At 32.0% G+C, this 23,696-nt stretch overlaps 2 protein-coding genes and 1 long non-coding RNA gene across 4 annotated transcripts; 2 read left to right on the forward strand and 1 right to left on the reverse strand.

The window, feature by feature from the left end:
- Positions 1–14: 14 nt before the first annotated feature.
- Positions 15–3,482, forward strand: LOC105969321 (uncharacterized). The gene is made up of 7 exons (XM_088823652.1): positions 15–704; positions 878–988; positions 1,109–1,207; positions 1,410–1,520; positions 1,595–2,354; positions 2,444–2,583; positions 2,672–3,482. Exons 1-7 carry the CDS (start codon positions 546–548, stop codon positions 3,221–3,223), a joined length of 1,932 nt encoding a protein of 643 aa, XP_088679778.1. The 5' UTR covers positions 15–545; the 3' UTR covers positions 3,224–3,482.
- Positions 3,483–5,321: 1,839 nt separating this feature from the next.
- On the reverse strand, positions 5,322–6,789 carry LOC148767436 (uncharacterized). 2 transcript variants are annotated; one of them, XR_016033724.1, is made up of 3 exons: positions 6,164–6,789; positions 5,949–5,997; positions 5,322–5,435 (listed from the first exon to the last, which is right to left on the reverse strand). It is a non-coding gene; the product is annotated as an uncharacterized LOC148767436 (long non-coding RNA). The 2 variants fall into 2 exon arrangements; XR_016033723.1 differs by lacking the exon at positions 5,322–5,435 and adding an exon at positions 5,799–5,848.
- Positions 6,790–21,075: 14,286 nt separating this feature from the next.
- Positions 21,076–23,519, forward strand: LOC105969323 (protein CfxQ homolog). Its single transcript, XM_012994081.2, has 6 exons — positions 21,076–21,186; positions 21,298–21,396; positions 21,497–21,607; positions 21,957–22,353; positions 22,442–22,581; positions 22,672–23,519. Exons 1-6 carry the CDS (start codon positions 21,076–21,078, stop codon positions 23,251–23,253), a joined length of 1,440 nt encoding a protein of 479 aa, XP_012849535.2. The 3' UTR covers positions 23,254–23,519.
- The last annotated feature ends 177 nt before the right edge of the window (positions 23,520–23,696 follow it).

Raw genomic sequence — 23,696 nt, forward strand, 5'->3', positions numbered from 1 at the left:
TTGATTAAAATCATTTAAGTTGGAAAAGAAAAAGAACATGGCTGTGAAATTATGAATCATTAAATATGAAATAATACTCCACAAATAAAAAAAATATTGGATCTTAAAAGATTTAATCTTGGTAACGAGGGGTGTTTGCATAATTGACCATTATTCATTAGGTTAAATTAGAAAATATTTTCTGGAAAATAAAATAAAATGGTATTTCGGAATGTTTCAAGAAAAAGAGTTTAATGATAAATTTGGATTGAAGGACTAATTCAAAAAACAGAAAAGAAATAGAAAAAAAAGATTGGTCAACAGGGGAGCAATTTCTGAAAGGTTTCCAAGCACACAACTTGCACAAAAGAATAATTTGAAGTCAACGGTAGCTATAATATTGGTGTTATTAGCTGTAATGAAGTCAGAGTGGACTTTTTCATTTGTTTTACATAACACCTCTGATCAGAAAAAGAAAAGAAGACAAGTAAATTAATAGGCCAACGTAGCAAATCCAGAGATAAAAATTTAGATCGGAAAAAAAAAATAAAAAATAAAAAAAAAAGATGAGGATTAAGGACAAGAAATCAAAGTTGTTGTCTGATGGAAATACTTCCATAATCACCAAAACAATTCATGAATGCGCAGAGACCGGAGATCTCGTCGTCTTGCAGAGTTTACTTCGCCGTAATCCTTCTCTTCTTAATCAAACAAGCGATGACATCGTAAGATCAAATCATCCTTCTCCGAACTATATCTTTGATTGATCAATCTTGCGTTTATCTCTCGGTTTTTTTCTTTTTCTTGCATATCATTTGTTTGACAAGTTTGTATAACATAACAAGTTATCTTCTACATGTATTTATTATTTTTATAATTGTTGTTCAATTGGGTGCAGATGTCACATACACCGTTACATTGCGCTGCTAATTTCAATAGAGTCGAGATAATTGCGTACTTGATTGGATGGGGAGGACCGGGGAAGGTGGAGTTGGAAGCTCGGAATGTTGTACGTACAAGTTATAAACCATAAGTTTAATATTCATGTTACTTCCAAATCACGCTACAATTTCAAGATTTCGATCCATCTAATATTTGGCTATTTTGTTCACCGTTAAATTATGCACAGTATGGTGAAACCCCGTTGCACGTTGCAGCTAAGAATGGATGCAACGAGGCACTCAAGCTGCTTCTTCAATCTCGGGCCTACGTTGAAGCGTCAACAAATGTACTGTACCTTTTCCTTTATTTTTTTTTCTTTTTTAAAAGGAGGATAGATACTGGTTCCCTAATTCCCCTCTTGGTGTCCCGAATACATGACCAAATAGTCCTAGGGGCTTACCAGCAGGCTACCTTGTCTTGACAAAAAATAATATATATATATCACAAATTACTCATTTACTATTTGGTTTGGTTCTAATTTCTCGCAGAACTCGATGACTCCACTACATCTTGCTGTCGGTTACGCACTTCGATCAGGGGAAAACTCGACTGTGAAAACATTGTTAGAATACAATGCTGACTGCTCTGCCAAAGACGACGTAAGATCCATGTTCTCTATTATTCGAATTCGGTACTTTTGAAACTAATATTTCATAATTAATTGTTGGGGCAGGAGGGCATGATTCCTTTCAACTATCTACCAGCAGCACTACAAAATGAAGAATTGATCAGACTCCTCAAAATCAATATCCCAAATCAAAATATTGGTGTAACAAGCTTCTCACCATATCTCGGAAATCAGAATAATATTGTAGATCCTATAAGCAGTTACACAGCACAGTTAAACAACATTATGATTGGAAACGGTACGACAGGCTACTCGTCGTATCTTGGAAATCAGAACACCGTTAATCCAATTAGCAGTTACACAGCACAGTTAAACAACATTCTCAATGGAAACGGAACAACAGGCTACTCGTCGTATCTTGGAAATCAAACGAACAATTCTACAACACAGTATAACAACATCATGGAGCAGATTTACGGTACGGCAGGCTACATATCGCCTGCAAATTCGAACCTCGGCTCTTCAGCATACTTTAACCACATCATGGAACAAATCAACAGCTCAACAGGAGATCTTATAAACCAGACCAACTCCAGTACATCAACGCCCGTACAACAAAATCTTTTCAACCAGACTAACTACAGTACAACGGGGTCGTCCTCAACGAATGATAACAGTGGAATACAAGGAAAGATGGAAGAGTTTGATCAAGAACTATCGAAGATAGTTGGATTGCATGAACTCAAACTCCAGCTCAAGAAATGGGCAAAGGGGATGCTCATGGATGAGAAACGTCGTGCCATGGGCATTGATCTCGGACCAAGAAAACCACCTCACATGGCATTCCTCGGGAATCCCGGGACAGGTAGTTTTGCCGAATGTCCCGTTATTTTCATCTCTCATATCTTTTAATGAGATTTATTATGTTGCATCTTTTGATTATTTCGTGTATAGGTAAGACAACTGTGGCACGAATCTTAGGCAAGCTACTTCAATCTGTTGGTGTACTTTCTTCTGATAGTGTAACCGAAGTACAAAGATCGGATTTGATAGCAGAGTATACTGGACAAACGGGACCAAAGACTAGAAAAAAGGTTTGTCCAATTGTATGATTCGTGAACTTCCACAATGTTGGTTTAGCTTATTCCGTGTTATAATAATCTTGGATTGATGTTTGTGAAGATCGAAGAAGCAATGGGGGGGACTTTGTTCGTCGATGAAGCATACCGTTTAGCACCCGAGCGGGGCGCTGGTGATTCCCAAGACTTTGGCGTGGAGGCATTGGAAGAGATTATGTCCGTTTTGGAAGATGGGGATATCGTTGTCATTTTTGCAGGCTATACAGAGCCGATGAAGCGCGTGTTCTCTTCGAACGCGGGATTCACCAGAAGAGTGACTCACTTTTTCCAATTTGATGATTTTACATGCAAAGATCTTGCGGAGATGGTGATGATAAAGATGAGTAAGCAGAACAAGAAGAGCCGGTTGTACGGATTTAAGCTCCATCCTTCGTGCACATCTGCCGCGGTTCTTGCGGTGATAGAGAAGAACTCCACAGAGAAGCTGCGCAATAAAATGAATGGAGGTTTGGTGGATCATATGCTGAACAATGCTAGAGAGAATCTTGATTCGAGGCTGAATTTCGATTCTAAAGGTGATGAACTTTTGACGATCACTTTGAGTGATTTGGAGGCTGGACTTAAAACTCTATCACAACGAGTGAATGTCGACTGAAAGAGACAAGAAATGGAAACGTCAAGGATTTAAATCATAGAGATGTTCGCTTGTGTGTGATGCAAATACGAATATTTGTTGCAGGAACATTCATCGACAACTGCAACCGACTTACAGTTTCTTAGCGCTCGATTCAATTGATTTAGTTTTGTAAGCAAATAAACTCGAACAAAAGTAAACTTATGAATCAGGTATTGTGTAGTATTGATATTAAGTGGATTGAGTATATTTATATATGTAGCAAATTTGAATGTATTTATATTTCCCTGCATCAATATTAATTATGTATTGCTTCATAGTAGAATCATGCACCTCATGGACAACTTACTTCATAAATGGTGTTGATGTTCAGGTGAAGTTTAATGGAGAAAACTAAATTCAATAAAGAAGACTGATAAACTAAAACACAAAGAACTCTATTGAAGACTCAAAAGAGTGTTAGGTCATAATGAATAACCAATAGTAGAGAGAGGAGTCTAAGAAAAGAGAGGACTAAAAAAAATATAACTAATGCACTATTAATATTTGGCTAGAAAGTTGGAGGTTTTAGCACTAACCACCCCATGTAATTTCTAATTGCCATAAAAATTCCCGTGTTAAAAAAATTAGCTAGGGCCTCTTATGAAAGTTAGTCAAAGCAATTAGGGTCTTGCGAGTTGATCGTAAGATATAGTCAAATATGTGACTCTGGAGAATTTTTTATCTGAAATGACCCTTTAAATTGGAAATGTCGAAAATAAGCCCCAAATAGAAGATTTTAATACTTTCAATCTAGTCCCTTCAATTTTCAGAAAAACCATATTCTTTGTTAAGCTAGGGGACTGAATTGCAATTTTTCCAAAAATATTAAACCTACTCCGAACAGCCGCTCTCCTTCAGACACCCTCTCCGACCTCACCTCCTTCCATACCTCCGTGTAAAACTACACGAAACGCATCATTGCATTTCTTTAATTCAACACAAAATAGATTAAAAAAAACACAATTTTTTTATTCATTTCGTATTGCGTTACACAAAATGCAATGATGCATTTCGTGTAATGCAACACGAAATGAATAAAAATCAGATCTACTTTGAATCATGTTCCTTCATTAGTTTTTACTTTTTATGATACGATCCTAGCAAGCTTAAAGATAAAGAATTGGAAGAAGCGCATGCGTACGAGTTTAAGTAGGCTATTTGAGTTTTTCTTGGAGAAGAAATGCTTGAATCGAATGTTTGAGATGTCTATGGTTTGGAATTGAAAGAAAAGAAAAAAGGAATAAGTTGGACAAAAGTCGAATTACATGCATCCCGAAAGTCCCGTATGATTCTGGCAGAGTTTACCATTTGAGTTATAACTTTCTCATCTGAAGTCCATTTAATCTGATTCAAAATGATTCCGTCAAGTTAACTGAAAGATACCAAAGAGATATTCGAAGGTGGAATAGTGCTGAAATCGAGCTAGAAGTTCTGTACGTGCACAACCAAATGTCTACGCGAGTTTATAAGGGTGATCGAGAAGTCGACTTGAAGATCAAGTTATTTAATTTAGCTATACACGTTTTTTTTTTTTTTTTACGAAGACTCTAGACAACACGATTTTTACGAAGACTTTAGACAACACGACTCGAGAAAAGATGAGATAAACAAGAAGACACAACAATAAAATAAGAAATAGACGACCAAATGATGCGTTTCGTGTAGTTTATGCATTTTGTAAGGGAATTTTAGCTCATAAATCCCTTTTGGCTAATTTCATATATATATATACTAGTGAGGAGCACCGCGCAAGGCGCGGTGCCGGTGCTCGGATCGGCGGTGCTGATTAACAGGAACATTCCATGCTAGGTTACAGAATTTCATTCTATGCTAGGTTACGCAATTTCTTGATGATTGCATCGACCTGAGCAAAAGGAATCTCCATAACTGTTGCTTTCTTAACCAAGTACTAAGACTGAAGAATGTTCTTGTAAATTACGGTCAATAACAAGTATGCTTTAGGCATATAAGCAGTGATTTCAAATGCTAATGTTAATCATACTGTCAACAACTCTAAACAACTCTACAGATAAGTCACCCTTACTGCCGTGCCACTTTACAGAACTGTACATGAGCTGTGGAGCAATAATAAATGACAAGTAAAACATCTATTGGAAACAATAACCCAATATAGTTGAATGAAAAAGAGTGGGACCATTACAGTTTAACCATTCTCCGTCTTCATTGACACCTACAATAACATTTATACAAGCAACAAAAAAACGATGAGCCTGTCCTACCAGTACTGAAAAAAATAATTCAAGAATTTGTCGTGCCGATACGCGAAAAAAAAAACTATAGATATTTGCTAACAATGAAAACTGAATACCTATATCTACAATCACCACTCACTAGACACGATTATGCACCAAAAACAAGTGCAACTGGAAGGAACAACATAATTATAACAAGCGAGACGATAAGCACGCATACAATGCTAATCCGAATGCTAGAGCGATTAGGTATTATATGGTAAACCTGTTTTACTCTGTAAAGAAGATTCTAAAAGTTCAGCAAAATTCTAGAGGATAAAACAAACCTGCTTTCGAGATTTTGCATCCGAAAACATAAATGAAACATGGCATGCCGGCTTAAATGCTCCAACTAAAAAAATATGAGAATAAAAATCGACATGTTCTTCAATGACAAAACAGGAACAAGAACAATAATATTTAAGAATGTCGAGCAAGGGTTGAAACTTTACCATTGCCGAAAATTAACTCAAAATTAAATCAAATCGCCAGCAGAAGCACCTGCAACAAAATTATTTCAGAATTCAAGACCATAAATTATATCAGAATTATAACTGGATATGAAACAAATCCACAAAAGATCACATCCAAAGAGTATAAAGACTGCTCAATAATTCGTGAATAACATAAGCGCAAACTCTCTAAATGAGCCGACGACAACACTGACCTCAGCGACTGCCATAAAATAGACGCGGCGACGCCGGCCTGCCTCATCTTGTTCAAAATCCTGTTAATCGAGTCGTTCAATTTATCGATGCCGGTCTCGACTTCCGAATATCAATTTCCATTTCGCGCAGTGCTCTGAAACGGGGCATCAATGGAGGGTAGGACGGTGCAGGGGGGGGGAGAGAGGGAGGAAAGTAGCTGTTAGGGGGAGGGGGGCAGCTGGGAATTCTTGAGATGGTGGACGGATCCGAAAGGAATATCGGAATTTCTGGATGTGGAGGAGGAGGCGCGGCGGAGCAGGTGGGGGAAAGATGTGGTGGGAAGCGATGCGGGCGGTGACCGGGGCGGCGAGCGAGGAGGCGGCGGCGGCGGGCGTGGAAGTGGGCGGGAGTCAACGATTGCAGGCCTCCCGTCCCATGGCTGTGTGGAACAAAAGGGAAACCTGCTGTGAGAATTGGGCGGCAGAGGAAATCGAAATGAAGGAAGAAAAAGGCAGGGCTCTGAGTGGAGAAGAAGAGGGGCGGAGCGGCGGTCAACATTTGCGGCGGCAAAAGGGAGAGAAGAGAAAAGGGGGAAATTAATTAAATGGAAAAGAAAAAGCAGGTCGATCGTGCATTTTCGGGAATAAAAGGAAAAAGAAAAGAAAGCTGCACGGTGATTGGTGGATTAAAACGAAACGGCGCCGTTTCAGATTAAAAGAGGCCAAAAATAAAGCGTAGAAAAATAGGGGGGCGAGAATTGGGGGTTATGAACATATATATATACTTAATATATACTTTGTACCCATTTTTAATTTCACTTGCACCTAGCTGCTTACTCACTCGAAATGATTGTGATGCCCTTCATTAGATTTTGTATTTTTTTTCTTCTGCATTTTACTATTCTCATTGCCAAACACTCCATATCCTACTTCCAACTAGACACGGCCGCGGGCGGGTCGGGTCTGGGTCCACTCGTTTCACCCGGTTCCGGGTCCGAACCGGATTTTTAAATTTTGTTCAAAATGCTTTGAATGAGATTCGACTCCGGTGCCTCACACATCAATGACAATCCAAACCAGTAAGACAAGGCAATTATTTGTTAAGTTACTTGCAAGAACTATATATCACATAAACTAAAAGTGTAAAATGATTATAATAAATAATGTTAAATAGATTATTAATTATCATATTCATTATTATGAAATAATTTTAATTAAATTATTAACAAATATAATATAATAAAAAAATTAAAATACATTGAAAGAACTTGAGTTTAATCCATTTGATTCAAATATTTGAATAAAATGTAAATGTAAGAAAATGATAAACCATATGATCTACGATTTAATTCTTACGATTTTTACAAATTAAACCAATTATTAAAAGAGAAATCACATCATAATATTTTAATTATACTCATCATATATAGTTTTATTTTTAAAGTAAGAAAATTTATTGAAATGAGATATAATCTATTTTTGTTAAAATAAACATTATCTATATTTTTATTAAAAGAGAAATCACATCATAATTCGATTTTTTCACACTATCGGTTTTAATAACATACGTGAGTTTGTATTAAGTCAACGCATTTATTTATATATTGAATTGATTCTATACTTTATATTTTTCAATAGTGAAGATTATATTGATATAGTAATTAATAATAAATGTTTTGAAGGACTTCATTGTGTCCTCTCTTACTCCAATCTTAGTACGTCATTGTGTCATCTCTTCCACAAAACAATATCCTCTCTCTTTCAAATCGTCTCTTCTCCCCGAGAGACGCCATTTTCTTTTATCTTTCCATGTACACAATTGTCTATTGGGTTTCAAAAAAGGTAGCGAATGGGTTGTGGGAGGCTCTAAAATAGGCTGATTGAGACATTCGAGAGAATACGACGTTCAAGGTAGATTGGGTGGAATCGACATTTGAGAAGCAACGAGTGGACCCATCCATTCGACTACCTCAGGCACGTGGCAATAATCTTCGGCATTCTCTACACTTGCGGGCTCAAATACTAAATACTCTTGGATTGCCCAATCGACATTAAAACAATAGTGAGTGGTATCTCAGACACATGACAATAATTTTTGACATTCTCTACTCTCTTGGGCTAGAAAAATTTTGGGTTGCTCAATCCACATTTGAGCAGTATTACCATTCACCTATCTATATCCCTCCACTTCTCACTTGATTGTTCTTTTTATAAATTCTTCATCCACATTATTTTCTTTGCTTTTTTTCATTCATATCGCGATTGGGTTTCTCTTTTCTACCTTGTTTGGGCTTGCAACGTTAAATAACATACACACAAATTATTGATGTTTAATATTATATTAATTAGGTGGGGGTCCCACCATTCAATAAAGGGCAAATTACCAAAACCCCCCTGAGGTAAGCCTAAATAACGAAAATCCCCCCATGTTCTTGTAATTACGAAAACCCCCCTGAGGTATGCAGACGTCTTACAAATCGCTCTAACGGTGTTAGACTCGATAGAATCTTTTTTATTCTCCCGAATATTCCTCCGATAATACCAATTTTGCCCTTGTACACGAAATTAACCTTAGGGGGGTAATTGTAAGCATTTTATTTAATGAGGGGTCATTATGAATGTACAAAATATTTATTTTTCTTAAATTAAACCCAAATATAATCAATCATTATGAATGTACAATGTATTTTTATTGGATTAAAAAAAATCAATGAATGAGATTTCAAAATTTAATTATTTTTTATATATAAAATTAAATATTTTACAATTCGAGAAATACAACCATGCATCATTCAAGCTAAAAGCATAAATCCGTATGAATACTCCTCTGGATAAATAAAATCAATTAAAATATATAAATAAAAAATATATAAGTGTCTGCAAAATACTTATTTTTCTTAAATTAAACCCAAATATAATCAATCATTATGAATGTACAATGTATTTTTATTGGATTAAAAAAAATCAATGAATGAGATTTCAAAATTTAATTATTTTTTATATATAAAATTAAATATTTTACAATTCGAGAAATACAACCATGCATCATTCAAGCTAAAAGCATAAATCCGTATGAATACTCCTCTGGATAAATAAAATCAATTAAAATATATAAATAAATAAAATAAAAAATTATAAATACAAATTACAAAGTAATAAATAAATTTATAAAAGCAATAAATCATCAACTAAAAGGGATGTCAGGGGGGATTTTCGTTATTTAGGCTTACCTCAGGGGGGTTTTGGTAATTTGCCCTTTATTTTTTACATATTTAACAGAAGGATATAATAGACATTTCACGTTTTCGGTTAAAAAAATTCGGTCAACCGTTAGTCAAGGGGGGTTTTCGTAATTACGAGAACATGGGGGGGATTTTCGTTATTTAGGCTTACCTCAGGGGGGTTTTGGTAATTTGCCCTTCAATAAACATTCATGCATGTGCGGTGGCCGGAAATTTCATTGTCCTTCGGACAGTGGCGAGGCCAGAAACATTTGTGAGGGGGGCTTAAACATATCAGGGGTTCGGGGGCAGAGCCCCCGAAAATTTTTTTGCTATCAAAGAAATTTAAGATGAAAATTTTATATGAATTTTTTTTCCTCCATTTTCAGAAGATAATACCAAAGCGAATTGCGAAAGTTAAATTGCTATCTAAGAAACATGAATATCAAGTCGATTTTGTCAAAAAAAAAAAAAAAGAATATCAAGTCGATTATGAAATTTACACAATGAAATTTTAATTGATATTCATTATAAAAATTATATAAGATGAAAAGAAAAACGTCAACCGTTAATTGGTCTCCGGTGTGCGTTCGATCGGCTGTGGATAGCCATTTAACCGCCATTAGTGCGACAATGCAAAAGAACAAAGTTTTTTTTCTTTTTCAAAGAACGAGAACGAAGTGAAATAGAAGATGTAGACAAGTCAGACATGAAGGGGACTTTGAGAAGTGAGGCGACTTTGAATAAGTGAGCTTAAGTGGAATAAAAGTAACTGGATAAAATAATGTAATTGAGTAGGCTAAAAAAAAAGGTATTATATATATATATATATATATATATATATATATATATATATATATATATATATATATATATATATATATATATATATATATATATATATATATATATATATATATATATATATATATATATATATATATATATATATATATATATATATATATATATATATATATATATATATATATATTAGGAAAAAAATTTGAAGTGAGGGGGGCTTGAGTCCACCCTAGCCCTTGGGTGGACTCGCCCCTGCCTTCGGAGGCCCTTTCAAGGTTTTGCTATTATTAGTGCATTTTTTTAGTTGCAGTATAAAATAATTCATTTTTTGTCAAATCTTTAAACGTTTTTTAAATCTTCTCAACATCTAAATTTTATAACATTCCAAATCATAATTTTTTTCTAATAATATGATAGTAATATGAGTTAGAGCACAACTTATCAAATAAAGATGAACTCCACTTCAATTTTAAGGTAAAAAAATCACATTTTTGTAGAATTCCGACTTTTTTATGCATCTATGCTGGCAGAAGCCAAAGCTTATGCAATTTTGTCGTACGTGAATTTGTTCATGGAGTTGATACGGGACTCCACTCGTCCCACCTAACGCTTTTTGCAATTAGTCATTTAGTACACATATTAGTTAATTAAATGGGCAAATGGCAAAAAGGCCCATCACATGGGACTTAAATGCATTTTGGTCCACAAAAAAAACAGTCTCTCAATTAAGCCCATCCCCATGTCTTTAGTCTAAAATACCCTCAATAATATAATTCTTATCAATTCCACCCATTATGATCTAACTTCCTTAATATTACACATTGACCCCGGATTTAAACAAATATATCACATTAACCCCCAAAACTTTTTTTTTTCAGAAAATATTTTTTTTCTTCTGAAATGTCCAGATTCCGGCGTTGACTTTTTTTTTTGAAAACTTTTTTTTTTCCTGAATTTTTTTCCGGTCGGTCAACCACAGTTGACCGCCGGTCTCCGGCGTGGACTTTTTTTTTTTTGAATTTTTTTTTCTTAGAAGAAAAAAACATTTTAATTAATATTACTGTTTTAGCTACTAAATTACTGTCTCAGACAGTAATATTACTGTTTGGGACAGTAATATTATGAATATTATTTTTCCGAACAGTAATATTATTAATATTATTGTCTAAGACAGTTAAATTACTGTTGAAGACTGTAATTTAGCATCTAAGGCAGTACTATTAATTAAATTTTTTTTTAAGAAAAAAAATGAAAAAAAGCCAATAAACAGTTAAATTACTGTCTCCGACAGTTAAATAACTGCTGGAGACAGTAATTTAGCAAACGAATACAGTAATATTAATTAAAAATATTTTTTTTAAGAATAAAAAAGTCAATTAACAGTTAAATCACTGTCTCCAACAGTTAAATAACTGCTGGAGACAGTAATTTAGCAACGAATACAGTAATATTAATTAAAATATTTTTGAAGAAAAAAAAAATCAATTAACATCTAAATTACTGTCTCCGGCAGTTAAATAACTGCCGGAGACAGTAATTTAGCAGCCAAGACAGTAATATTAATTAAAAAAAATTAAGAAAAAAAAAGTCAACGCCGGAGACCGGCGGTCTCCGGCGGTCAACGCCGGAATCTGGGCGGAAAAAAAAACATTTCAGAAAAAAAAAATATTTTCTGAAAAAAAAAATTTGGGGGTTAATGTGATATATTTGTTTAAATCCGGGGTCAATGTGTAATATTAAGGAAGTTAGAGCATAATTGGTGGAATTGATAAGAATTAGGGTTAAAATTGGGGCTAAAATTGAAATTAGGGTTAAAATTGGTTAATTGATGAAATTGGGCTAAATTGCGGTGTAAATCATGAAATTGGAGTTGAATTGGGTTTCAATGAATTGGGGGTAATTTTGGTATATATAAAAGGATTTTCCTTATTTGCAAATAAGTTTGAATGAGGTTGATTATTTGAAAGACAAAAAAATTGGATGTCCCTCTTTTAATTAAGTGTCCTTGTCATTGGCCTATTTGCCATTACCCCTAATTAAATTAACTTAACTCGTAACAATTAAATTCATTAAATAAAAGTAGTAATTAACTTAATGATCCTTCCCAAATGTATGCAACTTGAAACTCATAATCAAAGTGTGATCGAACGAGCCACCAGGAAATGGACCGTGTAACACATGCGGATCGACCGGCGCACGGTCTCGACCACCACGACCTCCAGCTGCACCTCCACGACCTCCACAGCCTTCGCAACCTCCACGAGGTACATCCACATCGATCTCCGCAACGGGTTCCGTCACCTCCTCCGCTGTATGGGAAGGGCCGACATCAGCATCTCACGTCCCAGCTCTAACAGCTCTCCCCACAACTCTCCATTATTGCACCAACATAGTCATACGCTCCCGTTCCCACTGCTCAACATCAGCAGCAGTTCGTATAAGTGCCTTCGAATTGTCTTCATTTGTGAAATAAGACATTAAACAAATTAACTTGATGTATAAATAATAATAAAGAATTACCATAAAAAAAAAAAAAAAGTACTATTTCATATAGATTTACAAGAAACAAAAGCTCTATTTCGTGTAAGTATACCAAAATGGGTTAGTAAAATTGAAATTCTCTATTTCGTGCTTCGTAGCACGAAACAAATGATTTTTCTCGAAAGAATGGTCCATTTCGTGTAGGTCTACACGACACATAAGCATCTGTTTCGTGTCGATCTACACGAAATGGACCATTATTTCGAAAAAATCGTTTGTTTCGTGCAACGAAACACGGAATAGAGAAGTACATTTCGTACATTCGTTGCACGAAACAAAGGTGGATATTTGTTTTTTCAACCGGTTCAACAAAAAGATTAACATAATCGGTGCAATCTATATATAATATAAAAAGAGGATCTATGCCCTCAATGATTGACATGTGGCAAATGATGATGTCATTTATCAAAATTGCTTAGTTGGAGTTCAATTGATGAGGTGGATTCTTCAATTGATTATGTGACATTTTTATTTAGGTATGTTTTTAAGTTCTTTCCTATTTCACATTTACACAATCATTTATTAATTACCACATATTTATATATAATATTTCAGGAATTTAATATCCTAACATTTCTAAAAATATTATATTGTTTTATAATTTTAATTTTCTGAACTATATTTTTCGCCTGTTCTTTTTTAAAAATTCAGAACACTCAATTTTTTAACGAGTATTCGATTGTTTATATCATATTTTACACACTATTTGTTAATTGCAAAATAATCACAATTATATTTAATTACTTATACACGGTTAATTAATTGTTTTTATCGCACGTTTTAATTTAATTTTATGAAATATATTTGTCGAATGTCTTTTTTAAAAAAAATAGAGCACTCATTTTTTGATGATATATATTTTCGAATTTAGTTTTTTTTAATAATAATATTCAAAAATAATAATAATACTAATAATTATTATTTTTACAAATCATTAATAATTCAAATGAATATAACAATAAATTAATTAATCACCATACATGGATTTTTTTTTTGTTTAAATATTTTGCCAACTTAATGTATATGTATTAATTTAATTTTATAAATATTAATAACTAAACAACATTTAAATTTTGAAATTTATATTTTCGGATTCCAAATTTTGAATTCAAATGTTTTTTTACTATAAATTAGCAATCAATTCCCCAATTTTATGTCATATAATTTGATTTCTTACCTATTTAAGTTGATTGGTTCTGATTCATATGGTTAATTAATTCATGGAAAATATCTAATCAACAATAATTGGTTAAGATTATAACATGAAATGTGTATTTCCATAATAACTTACTATTTACTTTTTTATTTTATAAAACCCAAGTATAAATACCTCTTATTCCAATCCATTTTACTCACTCATACTCTCTACCCGAATTTTACACTCACATAAAAATAAAAAAAATAGGTCATGCCCGAAATGGCTGCAAAAAGGAAATGTTGTATTTTTTTGTTGTTCATATATTCATAGTTTTACATGTTCTTTATTTTATTATTTTGATATAATGAATGTGTGTAATGGTTATTTACACATATACATGTATTTAGTCTAACATGTTATTTGTTGTTTGTTCATGTTATTTTTGTAGATATTATGGATAACATCGACCTATGTGCTATGTGTGACTACATCGGTTGCGTCAAAGGAATAGAAAGAATTTCGTGAATCTCATATGAATTGTGCGAGAAAAAATACTCATTTTTTTCATTCCTTAAAAGACCGTCATCGAAGTGATAAATGTAAAACATGATATGTACGTAATTAACAATTTTCTATTCTTTATATATGTCTGTAATTATTTTTAATATTGTTTCATCAAGCTCATTTATTATAAAGTTATATATGCAATTTCGCTATTTAAAATTTTACATATTTCATTTTTTAATTTGTGTAAAGTTGGATCACCTGTTCGTTTTTTGTTTTGGAAACTTATTGTTTTCGTCTTTTTTTCTTGATTTGTTTCACTTAACTACATTGAAATGTTGAGTACTAATATATCATCACTAATTCATTATAGTAATTATATTGTTTTATAATTTTACATTAATTTATTTTATTAATGCATTATCATATTAATGGAATGGTAATATGTCAATTAATGGAATGAAATATAGTATCGAGTTGTCCTTTTTAGACACTCAATCTTAGGAAATTATACAGATATTAATGGAATAGTAATATGTCAATTAATGGAATGAAATATATTTAAATTGTCATAAATAATTTAATAAATGGTATATATATAAGTAATATATTTCAATATTATTCCATTAAGTATTTAATGAATTATTTAGTTAATAAAATGCATTATTAACTAGATTTTTATATTTTATTACATTTATTTACGAATTAATTATTTTAATAATTTTTAATTATATAAATTACTTTATTTATTTAATTTTTGTAATGATTATTTTGCATATCAACTTATACTTTAGAAGAAAAAAAATAATGTCTTACGTTAATATAAAATAATAATTTGATTTGATTTGTTTAATATTCTTATGAAAAGTATTGATCTTAAGGATATGATTAATGACTTGAATTGATTTGTTTGATATTCTTATTAAAAATATTAATTTTAAGGATATGACTGATCACTTGATTTTATTTGTTTATTTATTTTTTGTTATGTTTGCCTTTGTTATATACAAATTGATATTATTTAGGTTTTTATTTATTACTGTATCAAATCAATGTGTGTATTATGCTAAATAAATTATGAGCATAATATTTTGTACCTAATAAACACGTAAAAATGGTAATATTTTAAAAGCCATGCTTTCGTATCTTTCATTTGACTTTGTTATATCCATTAGCCAATTTTTACGAGGTAGATTAATTGATTTGATTGTTAGGTTATTTTTGTTATGTTTCCTTGATTATGTTATTTCTGATTCTGTTTAATACATTACTATTTAATGTTATTATCAAATCAATACATGTGATTTGAATATTTTTGTAGTAACCCTTAACAATCGCATTTATTTATTATGCATCTCAATAATTTCGGATTCTTATTAATTCTAATTGTTTGAATTTGTTTGATTTGTTCTAACCGAGTAACACAAAAAATAATAAAATATATTGTTTGCTTAAAGTTATTTTATTAACTTATTTAGTATGTGAAAATTAAGTATAAATACCATCAACACAAACTCATTTATCTCATTCTTTATCAACACATTTTGTTATGATCATGCTAAACCAAGGTCCTCCCTCACCTTAAAACTTTTTTTGTCATATTTATGTTTTGTAATTTCATAATGCGATCAATATGTTTTGTAATTGAAGTGCATGCTCGCTTTGAAGCATTTTATTTATCGTCAAATGTTTATTACGTTATACGTTTATTATGTATGTGTATGTATAATAATCTAACGAATCATTGTTTTGCTTTCCTTTTAATTTTCAGATCCATGGATAACATCATGTGTGTTATATGCGGCGACGTCCGCAAGAGAGAAGCATTGTGGCGTTGTGTAGAATGCAAAGATATGATTTATATATATTATATGGATGGATTTTAAAAACTTTTACTTCTGTTTTTCCATCTTTGATTATACATTCAACAATTGTAAGTTTAGTTTCGATGAAGAAGAAGTTGAGTTTAATGAATGTGATAATATAATAAAAAAATACTAAAGTAACTCATGTATGTATTTCGTTATTTGTAATAGAGATTCTTATATGATTTGTTGAATATATTTAAATAAATCCTCTTTAGTTTTTATATTTTCATGTTACAATATTAATTTGTACGTATCGTAATAATTCTTTTATTTTTATCATTTTTTTAATATTTACGTAAAATATTATTAGTTTGTACGTTCATAATAATTTTTTGCTATTAATCTTTTGAATCTTTATGTACATGACATTAGATTCACTCTTCTTCATTCACATTAATTCCAATATTATGATATATTAGCAACATTGTGCCTAGATGTATTTGTGACAATGTTTGATTTTGTATGTCTTGAAATAGGAATAATTGCTTGTGCAAGCATATTAGAATTTAGAAGTACTGCTCTTGCAGAAAAATCTATACTAACTAAAGAAATATATAAATTATATAGCAAAAATTCTACATTGATCAGGGAAGGAAAAAACACATTAAAAATAATGTGCGAAATAGATAGTAAAATATACATATGTGAAAATGGATGTTGTCAATCCAACGAGGACATTATGCGTGTGTATTCTTTGGATCATTAAAAAACATTTTAGAGAAATTATCTATTTCCCTAAAACAAAATGGTTTGATATTCCAATGAAAAGAAATCGACGTACAATATTACGAGATTGATTTTTATGAAGTAGGTCTCGATTACGGATTTGTTGAGATTGCAAACTGAAATTTGAGGAAGATCTCTATGAGTATGAGTATTAGGTCTCGATTACGGATTTGTTGAGATTGCAAACTGAAATTTGAGGAAGATCTCTATGAGTATGAGTATTAGTATTAGTATTAGTATTAGTATTAGTATTAGTATTAGTATTAGTATTAGTATTAGTATTAGTATTAGTATTAGTATTAGTATCAGTATTAGTATTAGTATTAGTATCAGTATTAGTATTAGTATTAGTATTAGTATCAATATCAATATCAATATTAGTATCAATATTAGTATCAATATTAATTACAATATCAATATCACTATGAGTATGAGTATGAGTATGAGTATGAGTATGCGTATGAGTATGAGTATGAATATGATTATGGGTATGAATATGAGTACAAGTATAAGTATGGGTATAAATATCAGTATCAGTATTCGTATCAGTATCAGTATCGGTATAATATCAGTATCAATATCATAATAATATCAATATCAGTATCGATATCAATATCAATATCAATATCAATATCAGTATCAGTATTAGTATTAGTATTAATATTAGCATTAGTATTAGTATTAGTATTAGTATTAGTATTAGTATTAGTATTAGTATTAGTATTAGTATTAGTATTAGTATTAGTATTACTGTTAGTATTAGTATTAGTATTAGTATTAGTATTAGTATTAGTATTAGTATCAATATTAATATCAATATTAGTATTAGTATGAGCATCAATGTTAGTATCACCATCAGCATCAATATTAGTATGAGTATTAGTATTAGTATTAGTATTAGTATTAGTATTAGTATTAGTATTAGTATTAGTATTAGTATTAGTATTAGTATTAGTATTAGTATTAATATTAGTATTAATATGAGTATCAGTAGTATCAGTATCAGTATGAGTATGAGTATCAATATCTGTATCAATATCTATATCTATATGAGTATTGGTATGAGTATTGGTATGACTATTTGTATGAATATTAGTATTAGTATTAGTATTGGTATTAATATTGGTATTAATATTAATAATAGTATTAGTATCAGTATCGGCATCAATATGTGTATGTGTATCAGTATGTGTATTAATATTCGTATCAATATTAATATCAGTATCAGTATCAATACCAATATCAGTATAATTATCATTATTATTATTATCATTATTAGTATTCAAATTCATATTAGTCTTGGCGTATTAGCATTAACATTAGCATTAGCATTAACATTAGTATTAGTATTAGTATTAGTATTAATATTAGTATTAGTATTAGTATTAGTATTAGTATTAGACTATTAGTATTAGTTTTCTTATTAGTATTGGCGTATTAGTTTAAACATTAAATATTCGTATTAGAAGTGGCGTATTATTATTATTAATATTAGTGTTGATATTAATATTAGTATTAGACTATTAGTATTAATCATCGTATTAATAGTAGGATTAGTAATAATATTAGTATTATTAGTGTTGGTTTTAGTATTAATATTAGTATAGGTATTAGTATTATCAATGTTGGTTTTAGTATTAGTAGTAGTAGTTGTTGTTAGTGTAATATTAGTGTTAATATTAGGGTGGATAGGCAATTGTACGCCGCAATGTCCAGTGTTGAAAGTAGAGTTGAGATAAATATATTTATCAACTCAGAATCGGGCGATATAACTAAAATTACGAGCAATGTTGTGTGCACAAAAGATTTTCAGCGAATATGAAGGTAAAGCACAAACAAATGAATATTTTGATTCAATAAAACATTTTTTTTTGGTATCATTTACATGTATGTCAACTGTTCAAAATTTTCGTTCGTTTTATTTTATCCAAAATATTTTTTTTGAAAAAATTGATCCCGTGCACGCACGGGTGAATTACTAGTTTATAAATTACACAACAAAAAACTTTAAATTTGCGTAAGGAAGTAATTTGTTATTTGAAATCGTTGTCGGAATTGCTTGTTTAATTTTGTGATACTTTGAAAAGTGTTTCAGAGGATTTTGAGTTTTTTTGCATAAAACTTATAACTGAAATTAAAATATTTGCTGAAAAGTTAAAATTAAAATATCAGATTATTGTTCTCTCTCACACTAGAATACCTCATTTGTTTCTTTTATAATTATTTTTTTAATTATTTATACGTTTAGTTAGTAAATTAGATAAAATCAGGGTGGGATGGCAATGGGTACGGGTTTGACGGGTCTTGGACCCGGAACCGACCCGTTTGGGGCGGGTAATGGTTTTGAGTTGAGTAATGAGTTTAAATTTCTAGAATCGGATGGTTCTGGATCGGGTTACGGGTCTTATTGGAACCGAACCAGAACCGACCGTATATATATATATATATATATATATATATATATATATATATATATATATATATATATATATATATATATATGTGTGTGTGTGTAATTTCGGATTTCATTTATCAAACTATCAATTTCCATATTTTCTATTCTCATTTACCTATTTTCACTGTTTTATTTTTCGAATCTCATTTCTCATAATTAATATTTATCACTTGTCGACCACCGGTAATTGTCTTGCATTTTGAATTTTACTTATTATCGATTATTATCGAAGTTAAATATAATTAATTGCAATTGTATTGTTCATGTTATATCACTAGTTGAGATTTTTTAAGATATTGTATTATAGTATTGAGATTATTTCGTAAAAAATATACAAGCAAAATGTTATGAAAGTTAAAAAATATTAAACTTTTTGTATGTTAACGGGTCTAACGAGTCAGAACCGTTTAGTTAGGGTCTGGGTTGGGGTGAATTTGGGTCTAAACTAAAATGGGTTGGGATGGGTCTTGGTTTTATATATTTTTCGTGGATAAGGTCTTTGGTTTAGATAAACCCGACCCAAAACCGACTCATTGACATCCCTAACTCAGGGATCTACGACTGAATTCAAAAAAAAAAAAAAAAAAAAAAAAAGATTAGGGGAAATTGAAGTTATTTCCGAATAAAAATGTATTGTAAGAATAATTATGATAATAGACTATTAAATGAACGCCAACAAGTCTTATTTACATATCTTAACAGAACAAAAGAAAAAGAGGGGCGGTGCTGAAACAGAATTCTTCACCGGTCGAAATTCACGTAAATTTTTACTGTATCACTTCTGGTGCCTTGGGAATTGGGATCTGATTGTTGGTTTGTATGATTTCCTTTTTTTATTTAAACAATAAACTATGAAATTGTTCGGATTAATAGGTATTTATTTTTTTAAAGAACTGTGACTGTGTTTGCATCCGAGGTTCATGAATATCAATTGGGTGCGTCTACGTATGCAGATGCTTTGCATGTGTGGGTGTGAATTGTGTGCATTGTGTGTATAGTAGTCTGTTGTGTTCAGTGAGTTCATGAATTTGGTACAGGGTGAACTTAATTTTTCGGGAATAGGACTTTTTTGTTCACAAAACTAGAAAATTGGGAAAGAAAAAAAGAGATTTACGTCTTTTTTTTTTTTTTTGCATTAATTTGAGACTCGGAGAGAGAGAGGGAGAGCGCATAAATAAATATGAGTTAGAGAAACGTAAATATGTAGGTTAGATGATTTAAGGTATATGAACAAGTTAGGGATGTTGCTCATATATTGTTTAAAAATAAGGATTTAATTAACAAAAATGTAATTTAAGGTTGCCGTTTAGTTCAAATTAGGTTTAATTTGAGGGGCTCATAGCATATTACCCCGAATACATAATAAATTTAATCTACTATCAATTTATTTAAATTTGTTACTCAATTAATCATAATTAATGGATTAAGATTAGCTACTTATTTCAATGAATGCGAAGAGAGTTATGAATAAATTCAATTCAATTAATATATTAAACTGTTTAATTTGTAATTAGTCAATTATATTTTCATTTAGTAATTTAGGGGTATAATAGGGCATACATAAAAGGGAAGAAACCACTCCAGAATCATCCTTGTACAAGTCCTTCTGGTTCATCACATAACTACTTGTATTGATTCTCTTTGCAATTACTCATGACTGCTTTTGCATGTAGCAGATGGTAAATATCGAGTTACATACTTGTGCTAGTGAGAATAGAGTTGACATATTGAAGTATTTGCTTGACCAGAAAGGAGTGGGGAAAGAGGATTTGGAAGCTAAGAATCTTGTATGAAGAAGAAATCAATTAATTAAAATGAATTGTTGTTCGTTTAAATGCAAAGGTTTTCGTCTTATATATATATACACACACACACATACGTATATTTGTTTTGCATAGCATGGTGAGACGCCATTGCACGCTGCTGCTAGAAACGGATGTGATGAGGCAGTCAAGATGCTTATCGACTATGGTGCCTGCGTAGAAGCAAGAACTAATGTGTGATATTCTCTATCTTTAAATATACGTGCATCCAAATTTCGTTACATATAACTAACTGAATATTTTACTCTTCTTTATTTGTTCCTTTTTGTCGAAGAATTCGAGGACTCCATTACATCTTGCAGTTGATTATGCAGTGCTATCCGGACAACTCACCGTCGTGAAAACATTGTTAGACTACAAAGTTGATCGGTCACCAAAAGACAATGTACTAAATGTTTCTATTCAATCCTCAATTTGATGATATTTCAACTTAGAGTTTATTGCAAGTAGTAGTACTCTTGTGTTATATCGAATTGCTGAAAAACCACCTGATGTTATTTTATTGGCAAAAATCCTTATGATTTAATTTTTTTTAGCAATTAGTACCCCTGTTTAGGGGGTTGTATGCTAAAAGAAAAAAAATCGAATCATAGGGGGTGTTTTGCCAATAAAATAACGTAGGGTAGTTTTTTAGCAATTCGATATAACACAGCGGTATTAGTTGCAATAAACCGTGTCAACTTGTATCTAGCTCATATTGTTGATTGTGAACACGTTATCATTATAATGTGCAGAATGGCTGGACTCCTGTTCGATCTATTCTAGAAGCTGGCTTACAAGATAAAAAATTGTTGAGACTCGTCTACCAAAACAACGATACGAATCGGAACCCAGTAAATGAAATTAACAAAAAAAGGGGCTCCGAAAATTTGGAAGAGCCAAATGAGAACCCTGTGGATCAAGTTAATAAAAAAAGTTGCTCCGAGGCAAAGAATGATGGGAGTGGAATAAAAGGAAAGATGGATGATTTTGAAGATGAGCTATCAAATATAGTAGGATTGAATGAGCTCAAACTGCAGTTCACGACATGGGCAAAGGGATTCCTCATGGATGAGAAGCGTCGAGCGGTGGGGATGAAACTCGGACCGAGAAAACAACCTCACATGGTATTTCTCGGAAATCCCGGGACAGGTAGTTTGACATGTTATTTATCGGAAATCCCTATGTCCGTCCGTACGTATCGCTCTTGTTTAATGATATTTAAGTATTTGATGTGCAGGTAAGACAACCGTAGCTCGGATCTTAGGCAAACTACTCAAATCTGTTGGTGTTTTGTCGTCTGATAAAGTGATAGAAGTACAAAGAACCGATTTGGTAGGAGAGCACATTGGTCAAACGGGGCCCAAGGCTAGAAAAAAAGTATGGAGTGATAAAATTCTGCATTATAAGAGTAAATGACTTCTTGCATGTTATCTTAAGGCTGTTATATTAATTTATGATTGAATACAGATTGAAGAAGCCATGGGGTCCACTTTGTTCGTGGATGAAGCGTACCGTTTAGTACCTACGAAGGGGACAAGTGGCCACAAAGACTTTGGAGTGGAAGCGTTGGAAGAGATCATGTCCGTGTTGGAAGATGGGAATATTGTGGTTGTTTTTGCAGGCTATACCGAGCCGATGAAGCGTGTGTTCTCTTCGAACGAGGGATTCTGCAGAAGAGTGACTCACTTCTTCCAATTTGATGATTTTACATGCAAAGACCTCGCGGAGATGCTTATGCTAAAGATGAGCAAGCAAAACGAGAAGAGCAGGTTGTACGGATTTAAGCTCCATCCGTCGTGTACATGTGATGCTGTTCTGCAAGTGATAGAGAACAACTCCTCGGAGAAGCTGCGGAATAAAATGAACGGAGATTTGGTGGATCATATGCTGAACAATGCTAGAGAAAATCTTGATTTGAGGCTGAATTTTGACTCTCAAGGGGATGAACTGTGCACAATCACGTTAACTGATTTGGAGGCTGGACTTAGAAAGTTATCACGTACGGCCGAATGTCGGCTGAAAGAGACAAGAACTAATGGAGATGGCTAGGTTATACACTAAACTCCCTCACTATCACTTGGGAAAGATTTGGGAAGCTCTGATCCACATTTATGGTGTCGACGCAAATAAAGGATATATAATTTAGGTCCTTAGCCGCAGGGCCGGTCCTAGGGTCCCGGAAGCCCTAGGCGAAAATGAGAGGCCCCCTTAACCACCAACTTTATTCTTCTGACTTATCAACTCGTTTCTTGACTACAAGTTCACAACTTCATCTTCGAAATATATTTTTTCGCCAGGTGATTTTTTAAACTTAATGAGTTGTTTTTGCGCTTACTTTCTTTTTATCGGGCTAAAAAAATTCTACGACTCATTGTGTCGAGAGATAAAAACTATGAAATTACAAAATATACAATATAATACAAAAGAGCTAAATAATTAAATACAAAACAACCCAAGGTCAACCTGATGACTAGGGGTGTAAATGAGTCGAG

This window comes from Erythranthe guttata, chromosome 10 (assembly GCF_056151865.1).
Source record: "Erythranthe guttata isolate IM_541 chromosome 10, IM_541, whole genome shotgun sequence".
NCBI lineage: Eukaryota > Viridiplantae > Streptophyta > Magnoliopsida > Lamiales > Phrymaceae > Erythranthe > Erythranthe guttata.